An 18356-nucleotide genomic window follows, 5' to 3' on the forward strand; every position below is an offset into this window, starting at 1 on the left:
CGGGGAGCGAACCTGCAACCCTCAGGTTTCTGGCACGGTTGCTCTACCCACTACGCCATGCCGCCCCTTTTTTTGTTAAAACTCGGACACTAGTCAGGATAGAGGGAAATATGAATGCAGCCCTGTACAGAGATATCCTGGATGAAAATCAAACACTTTCCATCCATTGAGGTTAAGAGGTGTTGCAAAAAGGAGTGGGCAAAACTGCCCAAAAATAGGTGTGCCAAGCTTGTGGCATCGTACTGAAAAATACTTGAGGCTGTAATTACTGCCAAAGGTGCATCAACAAAGTATTGAGCAAGGACTGTGAATATTTATGTACATGTGATTTTTCAGCTTTTTATTTTTAATACATTTTGAAAAAAAAAAAGAAGTATTTTTACATTCTCATTATAGGGCACTGTGGGTAGAATTTTGAGTACACTAATGGATTATTTACATTTTGGAATAAGGCTGTAACATAAAAAAAATAGAAAAGGTGAAGTACTATGAATATTTTCTGGAGGCACTGTAGGCACAAAGAGAGAGCCCGGCCTATGCCTAAAATATTTTAACCCAATGTGGTCCTCACGTCAAACGTTTGGGAACACCAGGTCTAACCAAACAGATTTTTACTGCATCACCGGGGGCAATTTTGCAGCAGATTTTTGGAAATACAACAGCAAAATTAGGTATTTTAAGCCCAAACAATCACAAAATAGCACACATAACCCTACACTAGATGGACTGGTTATTACACAATTTCCCCCATCGTTTGACTATTATCATTGTTTACCAACAAACTAATGGAATACTTGCTTTGGAATCAAAAGTTAAAAGACAAGCACATATTTTAGTTCCGTAGGTGTAGAATTTAATCTGAAAGGGTGTCAATGACGAAAAAGCTTGGAATAGCTTGTAATATTAAATATCAAGGTAAAAACTGCAATTACATGCATAATTGTTTTTGTTTTCAAAAGTGAATTACATTAATCATTAAAAATGAAATGCCCTATTGACACACATTATTTCCAGGATTTTGTGGGCAGTTTATGGGAAGAACTTCTAAAAATCCAGGTATATTAAGATCCTGTGGGGACCGATAAATTGACCTCAATGTTCAAAAACGTTTAATTTATTTTGTTAAAATTGTTGAAATTCTGTGCTTTTTTGGGTTATTGTTACAAATAGAGATGTCCGATAATATCGGACTGCTGATATTATCGGCCGATAAAGGCTTTAAAATGTAATATCGGAAATTATCGGTATCGGTTTCAAAAAGTAAAATGTATGACTTTTTTAAAACGCCGCTGTGTACACGGACGTAGGGAGAAGTACAGAGCGCCAATAAACCTTAAAGGCACTGCCTTTGCGTGCCGGCCAAGTCACATAATATCTACGGCTTTTCACACACACAAGTGAATGCAACTCATACTTGATCAACAGCCATACAGGTCACTCTGAGGGTGACCGTATAGACAACTTTAACACTGTTACAAATATGCGCCACACTGTGAACCCACACCAAACAAGAATGACAAACAAATTTCGGGAGAACATCCGCACCGTAACACAACATAAACACAACAGAACAAATACCCAGAACCCCTTGCAGCACTAACTCTTCCGGGATGCTACAATATACACCCAACCCCGCCCACTTCAACTGCCTCATGCTCTCTCAGGGAGAGCATGTCCCAAATTCCAAGCATTTTTGAGGCATGTTAAAATAAATAAAAAATGCACTTTGTGACTTCAATAATAAAAATATGGCAGTGCCATGTTGGCAATTTTTTCCATAACTTGAGTTGATTTATTTTGAAAAACCTTGTTACATTGTTTAATGCATCCAGCGGGGCATCACAACAAAATTAGGCATAATAATGTGTTAATTCCACGACTGTATATATCTGTATCACTTGATATCTGAATCGGTAATTAAGAGTCGGACAATATCGGAATATCGGATATCGGCAAAAAAGCCATTATCGGACATCTCTAGCTACAAAAAAACAAACTTAAAACACTGATTACAAATTCGTAAAATCATTGAAACAAATATGCTTTAAAGCATTGCAATTTTTTAAGACTGCTGCTGCGAAATCAGTCATTTTAGACCACACCAAGTACAAAAAAAAGCCTGCTTAATCCTAGAGAGACTTTCTATTTTTAAACCTTCCAAAATGATGTACAGAACAAGCAGATTTGACATTGCTGGTACACACTCACCTGTGCTGCATTAAACTGTCACACCCAACCGGATTCAAAAGGATGAGATTCCCTCTCTGTAGCATGTGCAGACCTGCATGACAAAAAAACGATACATTGAATATATCTAGAGGATTAACGTTTCCAGTGGGTCAGGAAAACTTTCATAATTGGGTTAGTGGGGTTGGGTTGGACATTATAGAAGCAGTATGAGGTCATTCGCAGAATGCCTCAAGCTAGAAGCGTTCATGTAGAAGACATGCAAAAGCCACATAAGTAATGCCTTATGTGTCATGGTGAAAGAAATGCTTCCATATAGACAAAATATAACAATCGCGTTCTCAGGCAATTCCAAGGACAAGAGTGCAGTCGTGGAAATGCAAGCTTCGGTTGCCAGTCAGTATGTTGAAGTCTTCACTTTGAAACACAGTGAAACACCCACGCTAGTTCCTGTCTTTTCTCTTCTTGCTATGAATTCCTTATCTGGCAGAGGAGAGGTCACATTTCCAGTGTGAATTTCCAGTGAGTGGAAAAAATGTGTTATTTATACAGAAAGTGACCCCAGGAGGGACAAGCAGTAGAAAATGGATGGATGGATGGATTTTGTACATGTCTTTTTACATACTTTAATTGTTTCCAAACGGTGTCTGTAACACGGCGGTAAAACGGATGATCAAACAAAACAGAAGTCATCATTAGAGATGTCCAATAATATCGGCTGATAAATGCTTTGAAATGTAATATCGGAAATTATCTGTATCGGTTTCAAAAAGTAAAATGAATGACTTTTTAAAACGCCACTGTACGGAACGGTACACGGACGTAAGGAGAAGTACAGAGCAGTTGCGTCTCCCAGTCAGCAGCCCCTCCCCTCTCCCCTCTCCCCTCTCCCACACACAACACAGGAGTTGACAACTGCAGCATGAGAGGTTTACTGGCGACGCTTGATGACCTAAGCAAACCGCCGCGAGCGGAGCTTAACAAGAAGAGTGTGTTGTTGCCGGTGCTGTAGCCGTGGCTAACAAGCGAGCTCGCTCTGTGACTGACTAATGATACCATGTCTATGGTATGGGATTATTTTAAAAGTGTCTCTGACGGATAAAAAAAACTGGCAATTTGCAATGACTGCAAAAAGTTGGTTATGCGAGGAGGAACCAAAACCTTGTTACATTGTTTAATGCATCCAGCGGGGCATCACAACAGAATTAGGCATAATAATGTGTTAATTCCACGACTGTATATATCGGTATCGGTTGATATCGGAATAGGTAATTAAGAGTTGGACAATATCGGAATATCGGATATCGGCAAAAAAGCCATTATCGGACATCTCTAGTCATCATCTTGGACCCACTAACTGCGGAAGCTAGCTCTTCAATCAGCTAAACGGACTCAATAACTTCACGGTGACGTTTTGGTGAATTTACTGAGGAATTTATGAAACTGAAACAATTCAAATAGAATGCCGTTGTAAGTTAATAATACTAACACAGACACTCGTTGACGTGTTGGTATATTAGCTAATGCTAACGACGCTAGCTTCATTACATTACGATAGCACGTACAAATATGCATGAACACATTCCCACTGTCTGTTGGTAGGTTGGTATGACATTGTAAATGGGTATTTGGTGGGTAGATTTTGAAAGGAATTGTATTGGGAACGGCGTGGCGAAGTTGGTAGAGTGGCCGTGCCAGCAATCGGACGGTTGCTGGTTACTGGGGTTCAATCCCCACCTTCTACCATCCTAGTCATGTCCGTTGTGTCCTTGGGCAAGACACTTCACCCTTGCTCCTGATGGGTGCTGGTAGCGCCTTGCATGGCAGCTCCCTCCATCAGTGTGTGAATGTGTGTGTGAATGGGTGAATGTGGAAATACTGTCAAAGCGCTTTGAGTACCTTGAAGGTAGAAAAGCGCTATACAAGTATAACCCATTTATCATTTATTTATTTATTGTACTGTATTTTGTATATTATATGATGATGTGTATTTAACTCTGGGTCCTTGTCCATAAGCTCTGTGCTTCTACGGATTACCTTTTTGCAGAACGGACTCTGATATTAACAAAAGAAACAATAATGTAATACAAAATCACGTCTGTCTGTAAATAAATAAATAAATTAATGGTCAAACAGAGACATCACACATGGGACGGTTTAGCAAGTATGAATTGTTTTAGTTAAATTGTAAAACTTACAAACGTTGCTTGGAGTAATGAATGAATAACCTCTAAAGGCTTAGTTGGCCACATGCGTGGACAGCACCTTTTAGCTCTTATTTTCAAAATTGTGTACACTACTGAATTGGGGTCTTACTGTATGTGCTTATGTGGACACTTATACTGCCATCTGGTGGTCTCAGAAGAGTATAACATACAATGGAATTTGAAATAAGAATTAGCATGTCACTAAACATGAAGTACACGTTTGTTACTTATGGACTAAGTACATCATATAAAAAGATGGTTCTTAGTTTTTATTCTAATTAGGGTCCAATAAGCCCAAATAGCAAAGAGAAATTAAAAAAGCACGTAAACAAACAGCTTGGGCCTTAAGAGGATAATCCTTTCAACCACTGACTTTATGGACGGTTTTGCTTCCAGTTCAAGGCATTAAAACAGGAAGTACATTTTCAACCCGCAACTCTTTGCAGTGAGCGAACACGTCCAAATGGTGGCACCATAACACACCATGTCAATGTTTCTGCTTGGGTTTAAGGAAAACCATTGAACACAAAACATTATGGCTGTTAGCAAAGAAAAATCCATAAATTAGAAGCACCATTTTATAAACCGCATGTTTTAAAACGTAGGAAAAAAGTAGAAACTTATAGTTTGGAATATACAGTACTTTCTCTCGGTTGCTTTTTTTTTTTTTTTCAACAAAGTTTGTTCGATACAAACCCTGCATGAAAATGGAAAGTAATGGTGCCATTGCCACGGGTTGTCACTCTTGCCATCTGACACCATAACTGTAATTAAATTACACTTATCCTCTTTTTATGAAGCAGAAGCTAATAGTGCCGGCTTATCAAAGCGAGGGCGGGGGTGTTTCATGCCAGCTGGACTGTCAGTGGGGCTTGACAACTGCTGTTTTTCCAATCTTTCTTTCGCATTTCGTGCATGTTCACAACATGTCGGTACTCTTCATAGTTAATATCTGTAGACAACACAGCGTATTTTATACAAGCAAGCAGACAGGCGTAGCAGGGGGTTGACTTAAGTAAGAAGCATCCAAACTCTTGGCATAGTTCACACACGCACAGGTTCATCAAGGATGCATGCTTCAAGTAGTGCACCCTGTTTGCCATCGAGCAGTGAGGTGCTCATGCTGGGTTAGCTAATCAGGATTACTCTGCAGAGCATTGCCACGACACGGCCCAGTCTAATCCAGTATGAAAAGCAACACGTCGTTTCTTTCTTGCTGCGCTGTAATGATTATGCAGGTGGTACGATGAGGATTTTCAATTAAACCACAAGTGAAATATGCCTAAATAACATCCCCTGATTAATCAATGACTAAACTTTGTTTACAGAGCACTTTAAAAAGCAGCAGTAGCTATACACTAGTGATGGGTCCGGCAACACCGATGCATCGGCGCATGCGTCGAGCTCATAGAGCGATACCCTGTGTCGGTGCGCGTACCGCTTTTAGAAAGTCACGTGACCGATCATGAGCTGCTTTGGTCACGTGACCGATACGCGAACTGTGTCGCACTCCGGCCTCCTCTGTGCCCTGTGAGCAACGTTCCCTCTTAGGTGCGCGCCTGCGCAATTGCGCACTGCTCAAGCGTCCTCTGCGCACAGCAAATATATGCCGCGCACCAAATCAAACCCATCTGAATTCTAAACAAAATTATTCTGTGTAATTTTGCAATGCAACTCTGAGTGACAGTGACAACAAGCGGCCCTAACGGTGTTCGCCAACACCGTTCAATTGAACACCGTTCAATTATTGTAACGTCTATCGAGACGCTTCGAGGACAGGAATTATATCGATCACCTTATTGAGCAAAACTGTTTATATTCGGCCATAACCACACCAAAAACATGAGTAAAAAACTTATATCTCGAAAAACTAGTCATTTTCTGCCGTACAAACCAGGCCAAAACCAACTTGTCATCTGTCACCAACACGCATACCACTAAGCCACTGGTGCGTTTATGGCCACACAAAAAGTCGGACAACTCAAACACAACACAAAGTTACACTATGACTCTTCAGTCATACGTGTGCTTATTCTACTGTCATTTATTATTAATTTTAATTTATTTATATTATTCATGGAATGCTGTTACTAGAGAAAGTTACAGGAATGCACACTTCATGCTATGCTTACATTTCATTGTGCAACACAAGGATGTTTAAGGGGAACTAAATGTGATCTCTGAAAGGGGTACAAATGATTTCCAAAGCAGGACCCCCACCCAGACATATTGTACAATACTAATCCATAGCTTATGAAAAACAAAAATTATTTTATTTTCATTACAAGTGGGCCAAATCACTAATATTACAAAATAATCTCATGAAAATGACTCCTCTCATTTGAGTGTTATTATAAAAGATTGGTTTGAGACAGGTGTGCTGCTGGTATTGCCACGTGGGATGTTGCTCACATGTGCTCCACTGAATGCTCAGGGAGTTTTTGTGTTTGCTCAGACACATGAACAATTAGAGGGAACATTGCCTGTGAGCGGGTCTTTTCTACAGCCGGAGAAATAATAACTAAGAGAAATCGTCTAAAATGTAATACGTTGGAAAAACTGTTTTTTTTTAATAAAAATGTGTAAAAATCCCAGTCCACGAGCATCCTCATTCACAACACGTTCTCTTAGATTTCCATGTTATGATACATGTTCACATTATTTATTGACTGTATCTAAAAAAGATAAAAATATGTTTTTAGTTAAATGAAGATATGAAATAATCCTAAATGAAATACAATGACTTGGTTTATATTATTGTATATACTAGGTCATAAAATCAGTGTCAGTTGAGTCCGTCCATAGGTTGCCTGTAGGGATTTTTAATGTCCAGCAGATGTCGGTATTTAGTGACACAGTATCAATACAGTTTTGCAATGTGTCGAAACGCTTCATGACGCCTCATCAACCCATCACTACTATACACAATACAGTATGCCAAGGTAACTGGACCACTAAAAACATGTGTGGAAGTCACTTCCTACTCGTTCCATGTTTACACACGTCGCAGGAGCCAGGCGTGCCGTTTCAACAAAGTTTTAATGTTCATGTATTTAACCAACAATCTTTCTAGATGTTTTCTCTCCAGTCTCTCCCGCCTCCTCTACTCCACTGGCCGCTCACTGTTAAAGACAACAGATGATTAGATTACCACGTACCACCTGTGAAATCTAATCACCTGCCAGCTGTGTCTCGCCGTCAGCACATGCCCCCGCCCCTATCCGATAGTGCTCCGCCCTCAACACCATCGACAGAGTCGGTGACCTTTGCTCCTGCAGGCGCGCTGATCACACTCTCCCTCCACAACATGATACAAAACAAGTCACAGTGCGATGCAAAAAATAATAATGAAATAAGAATATTGTATCAAATGTATCTTCACTATCAAAAACACATTTTATACGTAATAGTTAGTTTTACACGCAGAAAGAGCGCCCGTGTCAGAAACCTGAGGGTTGCAGGTTCGCTCCCCGCCTCTTACCATGCCGTTGTGTCCTTGGGCAGGACACTTCACCCTTGCCCCCGGTGCCGCTCACACCGGTGATTGAATGTTGAATGAATGATAGGTGGTGGTCGGAGGGGCCGTAGGCGCAAATTGGCAGCCACGCTTCCGTCAGACTACCCCAGGGCAGCTGTGGCTACGAAAGTAGCTTACCACCACCAGGTGTGAATGAATGATGGGTTTTTAACATGTAAAGCGACTTTGGGTACTTAGAAAAGCGCTATATAAATCCCAGGTATTATTATTATTATTATTATTATTACACGCAGAAACAATGCCAAATACATATACGGTAGTACTGTAACTCACAAGCTTAGGTAGGTATAGGTCTTTATTGTCATTGCAAAAGTATAACAAAACTTTGTTTTCAGCACAAACCCATTCAAGATTAGACAAACAAACAGTGTACAGGGTTACAGAGCAGAAACGCTGATGAATCGACACAAGGCACCCCGTAAAAGATGGGAAAAAGGTCAACGCTGGGGAAGGATGAGTAAAAAAATACAATCTAGACTGGGCTCCTATGGGGGCCCAGTCTGAAGTGGAAAAAAAAACTCCATAGCAAAGCACATATACAGGTAAAAGCCAGTAAATTAGAATATTTTGAAAAACTTGATTTATTTCAGTAATTGCATTCAAAAGGTGTAACTTGTACATTATATTTATTCATTGCACACAGACTGATGCATTCAAATGTTTATTTCATTTAATTTTGATGATTTGAAGTGGCAACAAATGAAAATCCAAAATTCCGTGTGTCACAAAATTAGAATATTACTTAAGGCTAATACAAAAAAGGGATTTTTAGAAATGTTGGCCAACTGAAAAGTATGAAAATGAAAAATATGAGCATGTACGATACTCAATACTTGGTTGGAGCTCCTTTTGCCTCAATTACTGCGTGAATGCGGCGTGGCATGGAGTCGATGAGTTTCTGGCACTGCTCAGGTGTTATGAGAGCCCAGGTTGCTCTGATAGCGGCCTTCAACTCTTCTGCGTTTTTGGGTCTGGCATTCTGCATCTTCCTTTTCACAATACCCCACAGATTTTCTATGGGGCTAAGGTCAGGGGAGTTGGCGGGCCAATTTAGAACAGAAATACCATGGTCCGTAAACCAGGCACGGGTAGATTTTGCGCTGTGTGCAGGCGCCAAGTCCTGTTGGAACTTGAAATCTCCATCTCCATAGAGCAGGTCAGCAGCAGGAAGCATGAAGTGCTCTAAAACTTGCTGGTAGACGGCTGCGTTGAATATTCTAATTTTGTGACACACGGAATTTTGGATTTTCATTTGTTGCCACTTCAAATCATCAAAATTAAATGAAATAAACATTTGAATGCATCAGTCTGTGTGCAATGAATAAATATAATGTACAAGTTACACCTTTTGAATGCAATTACTGAAATAAATCAAGTTTTTCAAAATATTCTAATTTACTGGCTTTTACCTGTACATCTCGAGACTAGCAACAGAGGGGAGGGAGTGGGAGCCACGGCGGGAGGCTGCAGCTCTTCATCCATCACCCCTAAAGAATTCGCGTCAGGGGCGTTGGATGGGGGTTGGGGTATGTGTGTGGTGTATATTTTTTGTGGATGCCTGTGTTTGTGTGTAAGTTTGCAGCGTTTCTCTGTTCCGCGGCTTTGGTGTTGTGCAGTCGCTAATCAGTCCAAAGTCAACAACAGGTGTGTGTCCATGAGAGACGAGAAGGGAGCTTAGTTGGTATCTTGTAGGAGGGGATATTGTATCTCAAATCAATGCTGCCTATTGAAATTAATTGTAATCAGTTTAATCAGTGTTTGGCCCCTCCAAGACACCACAATTTAACAAATGTAAACTTTAGATAATAACTATTGTTTAGAAACAGTAGAATAGAATATACTACAAAGAACTACATTGGTTTTATGAAGTAGTGTAATAATAACGTACAGCATTTAATGTATTTTTCGGACAATTGGGTGCACTGGATTATAAGGAGCACTGCCAAGGAGTGGGTTTATTCAGGTCTATTTTCATACAAAAGGCGCATTGGATTATAAAACGCATTAAAGGGGTCATATTTTTTATATATTTTTTCTACATTCAAAACACTTCGTTGTGGTCTACATCAGTGGTCCCCAACCACCGGTCCGGGTGCCGGTACGTGACGCATTTGCTACCGGGCCACACAGATACATTAATTAATTTATGAACTACCGCATTTTCTCCAACTTAACTTTCGCCTGTCCCACTAAACACCAATAAGCTTGTTAATAGATGTATATTACAACTCCTTTGTTATAGTACATGGGACAATGCACATTAATGGACATATACAATGTTAATGTGCCAGATTGTAGCCAAAGGATGCCACACGTAGAAAGCCGGTGCGTAAAAATAATGCATACATTAAACCGGTCCCTGGTAGAAAAAAAGTTGGGGAACCCTGGTCTACATAACACATGATGGTGGTTCTTTGGTCAAAATATTGCATGGATTATATTTTACAGACCATCCTCAAGCAGCTTTCTGACCGTCTCTTCAGGATGCGCCTACGTGCCTCCACTTTGACAGCGTCTTCTTCCCGTCATCTTTGTTGTACCGGTAGTTTTTAGTGCTTGCATAGCGAGTCTATTCAGAGATATAAGTTAGAACCGTACGCTACTTTATATTAGAAATAGCAACAGCGGAGGATGAATGCCCTACAACAAGAAGATTTGGGGGGAAAAAGGAGTTTATTGACTACGGCGCGGACTACAATAGTGGACGCACACACATTTTCAGGATTCATGCAGATCCCAAATACACATCAGCAGGTTTTGCATAATATTCCGAAACAAAATGCCAGATAATGTCTCCTAATAGGTGTCATTTTGGGGTCCTCATACACACACCATAATAATACCCGTAAGTTGAAGCACAGTATGTCTGACTACAGTATCCGTAATGCTCCGCCTTCCATCAAGTGGTGTGTCTTTGTAGCTTACCAAAGTCGTAGTAAAACATTTTGACAGATTTTTGAGCGCTGTGTGTCATGTTCTATGTTTTCAGGGAAACATCAAAGTTTTGGGCTTGCTTGCTAACTTGTACTTGCTAGAGTCCTTTATTGAACAGGCGCCCGCCTGTATCTCTTTCGTGTGACTGCCATCTACTGGTCACACTTATCATTACAAAACAAACACAATTGTTTTGAGGTCAGTAAGCACAACCAGAATTAATACATACATTAGGCGCACCAGGTTATAACGAATGGGATTGGATTTTAATCCAGAAAATACGTTACCTTGGAGAGCGGAATTTTACGGTATTTCCTTCAAGCTGCTTCTCTGTCAAACACACCATCAGCAGCTTTTCCATATTTCCATGGATAAATGGCCACCATTTAGATTATTATTTTAACATTCTTGGCTGGCTTTTGACTCATTCTGCTTCAGTATGGTGCTGGCTAGCAGATTTGCTATATCAACTAATGGCGGGGATGCTTGTAGCTCAAATTTTGGCTTGCGATTTAGAGCATAACAATTAGCCAAAATACAGCTCTTATCGCAAAACACTCTTTAAGTTGGGGCACTCTTAAGTTGTAAGTGATTAATGCAATGGAAAATGAACATATAACCTCACTGTTTTACCTTGTTATTGAATAATTGGTTGTTGAAGACAATCAAAAGGAGAAGAGCCAACTTTGTACTCTGCTACGAGTTCTTTCTTGTATTCAAACGTTTTTCTGACCTTCTTTAACAAAATGCTGGTCCTTGCAACTTCCCTTCCTTTGGCCCTGTGATGGCTTATTTTGCAGTTGTACTCAATCAAAAAAAATTATAATTTGCAACCAAGTGGGATTCTTTGTTTGGGCACTCTATTGCACGAAATGATACGCAGGACTTTGTTCATTTGTATGCATACCGAGACTGTACGCAAAAAACTACATTTTATTTCAAGAAAATACTCGTACCAATAATAGTGTGTACGGCAAAACTGAGGTTCCACTGTATGATTTAATGATGTGAAATCAAATCACATAAACACACAAAGTGAGTACACGTCAAAATTGCTTTCCAAAGCCAAAGTTCTGAAACTAGACAGATGCTTTTAAACAACTTCCATCACACAATGCTGCAAAACTTTCCAAAACAAATCAATGTTATCTAAGTTTTCCAAGGTCATCAGCAAATGTCAAGCACCACAAGCAGGGATGCAGCCGATGTCTTGAACTCTTATCTCCGCATTGCACAACGCAGACCGCAACTGAGTGTGTTTGTGTGCACTCTTTCAGATCCTAATCCATGTGGGGTTCCTAACAGAGGAGGCTGGAGATGTTTTCAGCCCAAAGGTGCTTAAAGGAGGTCCCCTTGGAGAGATGGTCCAGTGGGCCGACATTCTCACTGCGCTCCATGTTCTTGGACACAACCTCAAGATCTCCATGTCTGTCAAAGATCTCCAGAAGTAAGTTGCTGCAATGTTATTGTTTCAGCGGGTGATAATGCACAGTAACAGTTTCCCAATTGATCAGTCAATCAAAGTCGACTTTGTGGTGGTGAATCCAACCGAGCAAAATTTGCATCTGTGCAAATTAAATGGTGGCCAGGATTTTGGCTCACCTCCTATAAACCGACTCTAAATGACTGTATAAGGTCGCATATTTTTTCCTCGAATAGAGTTATTTTTTTCGGGTTCGAGAGATTTCTAAAATCAAAACATCAGGTGGGGCCAAACAACTACCAGTCACCCACATACAGTACAGGCCAAAAGTTTGGACACACCTTCTCCTCATTCCATGCTTTTTCTTTATTTCCATGACTATTTACATTGTAGATTGTCACTGAAGGCATCAATACTATGAATGAACACATGTGGAGTTATGTACTTAACAGAAAAAAGGTGGAATAACTGAAAACATGTCTTATATTCTAGTTTCTTCAAAATAGCCACCCTTTGCTCTGATTACTGCTTTGCACACTCTTGGCATTCTCTCGATGAGCTCCAAGCACACCTGTGAAGTGAAAACCATTTCAGGTGACTACCTCTTGAAGCTCATTTAGAGAATTCCAAGAGTGTGCAAAATAGTAATCAGAGCAAAGGGTGGCTATTTTGAAGAAACTAAAATATAAAACATGTTTTCAGTTATTTCACCTTTTTTTGTTAAGTACTCCACATGTGTGCATTCATAGTTTTGATGCCTTCAGTGACAATCTACAATGTAAATAGTCATGAAAATAAAGAAAGCTCATTGAATGAGAAGGTGTGTCCAAACTTTTGGCCTGTACTATACACCAGTGACCAGGGTCCTCATGTATTCATAAGCTTGCGTACACACGAAAATCTAGCGTACAACCTTTTTCACGGCGAAGATGCGATCTATCAAGACTGACGTTGGCGTGGAAATGTGCGCTGTCTCACGGCAACTTCATAGCTGACGTACGGACATTTCTACAGGATGTGGATACTTTAGCAACACACAGAGGTGGTCGTTCGGGCTTTGCCAAATGGATTTCAACAACGTAAACAAGATCGAGGCAATGATACAATTCACTTTTTCGCCAATTAAAGTTAAAAGTTAAAGTTAAAGTACCACTGATAGTCACACACACACTAGGTGTGGTGAAATTACTCTCTGCATTTGACCCATCCCCTTGTTGCACCCCCTGGGAGGTGATGGGAGAAGTGAGCAGCAGTGGTGGCCACGCTCGGAAATCATTTGGGTGATTTAACCCCCAATTCCAACCCTTGATGCTGAGTGCCAAGCAGGGAGGTAATGGGTCCCATTTTTATAGTCTTTGGTATGACTCGGCCGGGGGTTTGAACTCATGGACCCTACCGATCTCAAGGAACTCTAACCACAAGGCCATTGAGCAGGCTTTAATTCATTAATTAACGATTCCTTGTGAGGACATCAATTAATTTCAATCCAATCTGATGGAGCTTGAGAGGTGCTGCAAAGAGGAATCTGCGAAACTGCCCAAAGATAGGTGTGCCAAGCTTGTGGCATTGTATTCAAAAAAGACTTGTGGTTGCAATTGCTGCCAAAAGTGCATGCATCAACAAGGTATTGAGCAAAAGCTGTGAATACTTATGTACATCCATCCATCCATCCATCCATTTTCTACCGCTTGTCCCTTTTGGGATCGCGAGGGGGTGCTGGAGCCTATCTCAGCTGTATTCGAGCGGAAGGCGGGGTACACCCTGGACAAGTCGCCACTTCATCACAGGGCCAACACAGATAGACAGACAACATTCACACTCACATTCACACACTAGGGTCAATGTGTGGGATACATTTGCAACATTTTTGAAAATAAAACTTTTACATTTTCATTATGGGGTATTGTGTGTAGAATTTTGAGGACAACAATGAATTTAATCCGTTTTGGAATTAGGCTGTGACATAACAAAATGTGGAAACAGTGAAGCGCTGTGAACATTTTTCCGGATGCACTGCAAACTTACCAGGCATCGATTAGTACCCTCGTGTTGATTTATTTGTCGCTCTATTGATCCCCATCGATATCGTTGGCAGCGTCTTGTCAGTGTGATGCTGTCAGCCTGCGTCTTTTGTTTGCCCTGCGTCAGCATGCCGACATGTTTCTGCTGACATTTACAGCTCTTGTGCCAACACACACACACACACACACACACACACACACACACACACACACACACACACACACACACACACACACACACACACACACACACAACACACACACGAACTGGGAAGGTTGATGGATGGATGTAAATATAGCTTGTTGGTGAAATCCCTGTAGCTTGCTTTGCATGCCTATTCAAAATCTACTTTGCAGCCCTAAAATTCATCAATCATCCAGTTTGTGGAGATCCTTGTGTCCTGATGATGGATGACGGATGTGTAGTGGTACAGTTCTGAATTGTAATTCTGAGCAGGCACAAGGGGATGATTCACACCATGGATTGACATCTTTTTTTTTTTTCCCAGCCTCGCCGTGTCCAATAGTCTTTGTCTTTCTACCACTATTGATTCTTGCAATGGCACTGGTATTAAGTTAAGATGAATATGATGGTGTCTGCGGTGACCACACCGTTGTGTACTATTCGCCCTGTGCACTGCCTTGTGTGAAGCCTCACAAATTACAGAGGAAGCGCGGCATTTGCTGGCAACCGTTGCTTTTCTCTCTGCGGACACAGGCAGCAGAGTTTAGAAAGATGACAATGATGGCATCCACAGGCTGACTTCAATTGTCACATTTTAGATGGACGGTTGACACACGTTTTTGTGTGCATGTTGTGGCGATTGGGGATTTTCTCAAGCTGTCGACCCGACTCCGCAAAACGCGCTCGTATTCATCTAAGATGGATCATCTTGATTTATTGGACAATGCTGTTGAAGGAATGTAGATTTTGTGGGTAGAGCCTTGCACCGTGTAGATACAATTGACGAAGAGAGAGAGTTGCATGTGTGTGCGCGAGTATTTTTGCGTCATCCTTCACTTTAAGCCAGGGGTGTCCAAACTTTTTCCACTGAGGGCCGCACACTGAAAAATCGAAGCAAGCGGGGGCCATTTTGATATTTTTTATTTTAAAAACCAATACAGTATATGTATAAAAAATATACATTTAGGCCTCCACTCAGGCTTGATCCCAGGGACCCCAAAGGGTTTTGGTCCAAAAAAAATAAAAAAAATGTGTCTGTAGAGGTTGCCCTCTAGTGGGTTCTTCGGACCACCACACACTGCCAGTAGAGCCCGGAATTCAGGGTATAACACTGTTTTATTCTCATAAATAGCAATAGGCTTCTGCTTTGCAGCACAATGTTTTTTCCCCCTGCGTCCGCTCATCAGCACCTCCAACTCCAACTACGTGTCTCATTCCGGCTGCTGCTAATAAAGGCGACAGGTGATTAGATAACAAGGCCCACCTGGGCCATCTACTCACCTGTCGCTGTCTTCGAGGCCGGTCCTGACACACCCCGTTCCGCGGCAGGCCCTCAGGCCACGCCCCCCTCCACAGTGTCATTATTCAGTATTGTTATTTTTATTATTATAAAATAATAATATATTTTAAATCTCTAGATCAACATTAGGTCTATCTGTCAATATAACGTTTTTAAAGATTTAAGTTGTATGCTCTTTTTGTCAAAGAAAACCCTGTTTTTTTATGGAAAAAACACAAAACATGCAATATTTTCACCCAATAAAATTTTGAAGTGGAACATTTGAGTTTATATAATAATTGGAGCCTTAAAAAGGTCAATAACTCATAACACCATTGATTCATTATTATTTTTTGAGCAATGGCATTTAAAAACAAATCACACTACAATTATTGGGGATCCAAAAGGGTCCTATTCATTAAAGTGTTAAAGATATTATCAATTTTTTTTACTGTTTACTTTCAACCCAAAAATCTCGAGATCAACTTCAGATCTATCTGTCAATTATAAGTTTTATTGTTGTTTATGTTTTTTGTTTGTTCGTTTTAGGCCTTTCTTTAAAAAAAACAAAAACAGCTCAGTTTTTTTATATGGCAAACACAAAATATGCAACATTTTCCCCAAAAAATATCTCAAAGTGGAATATTTAATGTGACATAATTGGAGCCTTGCATAGGTCAATAATTCATAATGACATTGATTTTGATTCATTATTATTTTTTAAAGAAAGAAACAGCCTGCATGGCAGCTTTGTGTTATTAGAGGAAACATTGCAAAAAATGTTGTTACATTTCACCTCTTTACTCTTTTATACCACTTTTTATGTTTAAAATTTTTTTCAATCAGATTTTTTAAATGTGCCGGGGGGCCGTTAAAAAATGACTTGCGGGCCGCAAATGGCCCCCGGGCTGCACTTTGGACACCCCTGCTTTAAGCGAATGCACTACCCACCTGACAAGTCTGAATGAGATGATACAGTATTATCTGCTCAAAGGTGCTACCTGGTGGTTGTTTGAGCACACTGAAGCTAGTCCTGGATTGTCCCACTCCTTAATGCCTCAGTCACTCAATAACAGAAGAAATGAAAAAATTAAAAAGACGGTTTGACAAAAACAGACCTCAGATCTCAGTAAAACTAAAATAATGCGATTTGGTAACAGTAGAAGAGAAAGTCAAACACAATTACAAATAGATCAGTGGTTCTTAACCTTGTTGGAGGTACCGAACCCCACCAGTTTCATATGCACATTCACCTAACCCTTCTTTAGTGAAAAATAAAATGTTTTTTTTTTCAAATTCAAGACAAAGTTATATGTTTTTGGTAACACTTTAGTATGGGGAACATTAATTTAGAGTTTTTTGGACACTAGGGGAACATATTCCAAGTAACAAAGACTTAATTTAGAATTATTTGGTTAGGGTTAGAGGGTTAGGGCCAGGGTTAGGGTTATAATAAGACCATGCCAAATAAAGCATTTATAAGTACTTAATAATGACTAGTTAAGAGCCAATATGTTACTAATTTGCATGTTAATATGCAACTAATTAATGGTGAATATGTTCCCCATACTAAAGTGTTACCATGTTTTATTACTGGTGCACAAAATGAACCGTGCATGAACATCACCTTGTTCAAAGAACAAAACCAACACAGTGCATAAACTCACAACAAATTACACACCTGCAAATCAGTGTGACTTCTGCTGTTGCTGTATCCGTAATACGCCCATAGGGAGAAGTTTTTATTTACATGATGAGTCGGGTGTGTCTTGACCTCCGCCGAACCCCTGAGCCCGACTCACCGAACCCCTAGGGTTCAATCAAACCCAGGTTAAGAACCACTGAAATAGATGGAGTAGATATTGAAAGGGTAAAAGAAAACACACTTTTGGGCGCTTCGTTCACTAACTGTGTTACAAAAAAGATCAATTTGAATAATACATAATGTTGGACATAGAGAACATACAAACACTTTATTTATTCGATCACAAATATTGAAATTCAACGATTTGGTGCATTTGCAAACAGCTAAAATGATGTACAAAGCAAACTATAACCTGCTACCCAAGAATGTAAAACAATTCTTCTCAACAAAAGAGGAGAAATATAACCTTAGAGGAAAATGTAATTTGAAACATTTGTATGCTCGTACAACACTTAAAACCTTTAGCATTTCAGTATGTGGAATTAAACTATGGAATGGATTAACCAAAGATATCAAACAAAGCACCAATATGATTCACTTTAAGAGACTGTTCAAACTACAATTGTTCACAAAGTACACAAAACAAGAATAATGATGAATATCTTGAACCCTTTTTTTTTTTTTTTTTGAGATGAAGATTATTTATGTATTTAATGTGTTTGCTTACTATGGTATATTATGTGTTGATTATTACTCGCGCAAAACACTACGGGTAAACCTTTACCATATATAGAGATATCCACTGACATCACATGTTGGAAAAACATCACATGTTGGAAAAACATCACATGTTGTGCGAATTCCAAACGGCTTGTTTGGAGGAAGTACAAAAACGTAGAATAGTTTTATAAACCGTCCCAATGCCTCCATGATTTGGT

The 18356-nt window shown here is 40.0% G+C and overlaps 1 protein-coding gene across 1 annotated transcript in view; it reads left to right on the plus strand.

The window, feature by feature from the left end:
* LOC133634058 (alpha-1,6-mannosylglycoprotein 6-beta-N-acetylglucosaminyltransferase B-like) overlaps positions 1-18356 on the plus strand; it is a 274128-nt gene that overhangs the window by 167559 nt on the left and 88213 nt on the right. The window contains 1 exon segment of the mRNA XM_062027016.1: positions 12144-12313. Coding sequence (XP_061883000.1) covers positions 12144-12313 — 170 coding nt within the window.

Source organism: Entelurus aequoreus, linkage group LG18 (genome assembly GCF_033978785.1).
Source record: "Entelurus aequoreus isolate RoL-2023_Sb linkage group LG18, RoL_Eaeq_v1.1, whole genome shotgun sequence".
Classification (NCBI taxonomy): domain Eukaryota; kingdom Metazoa; phylum Chordata; class Actinopteri; order Syngnathiformes; family Syngnathidae; genus Entelurus; species Entelurus aequoreus.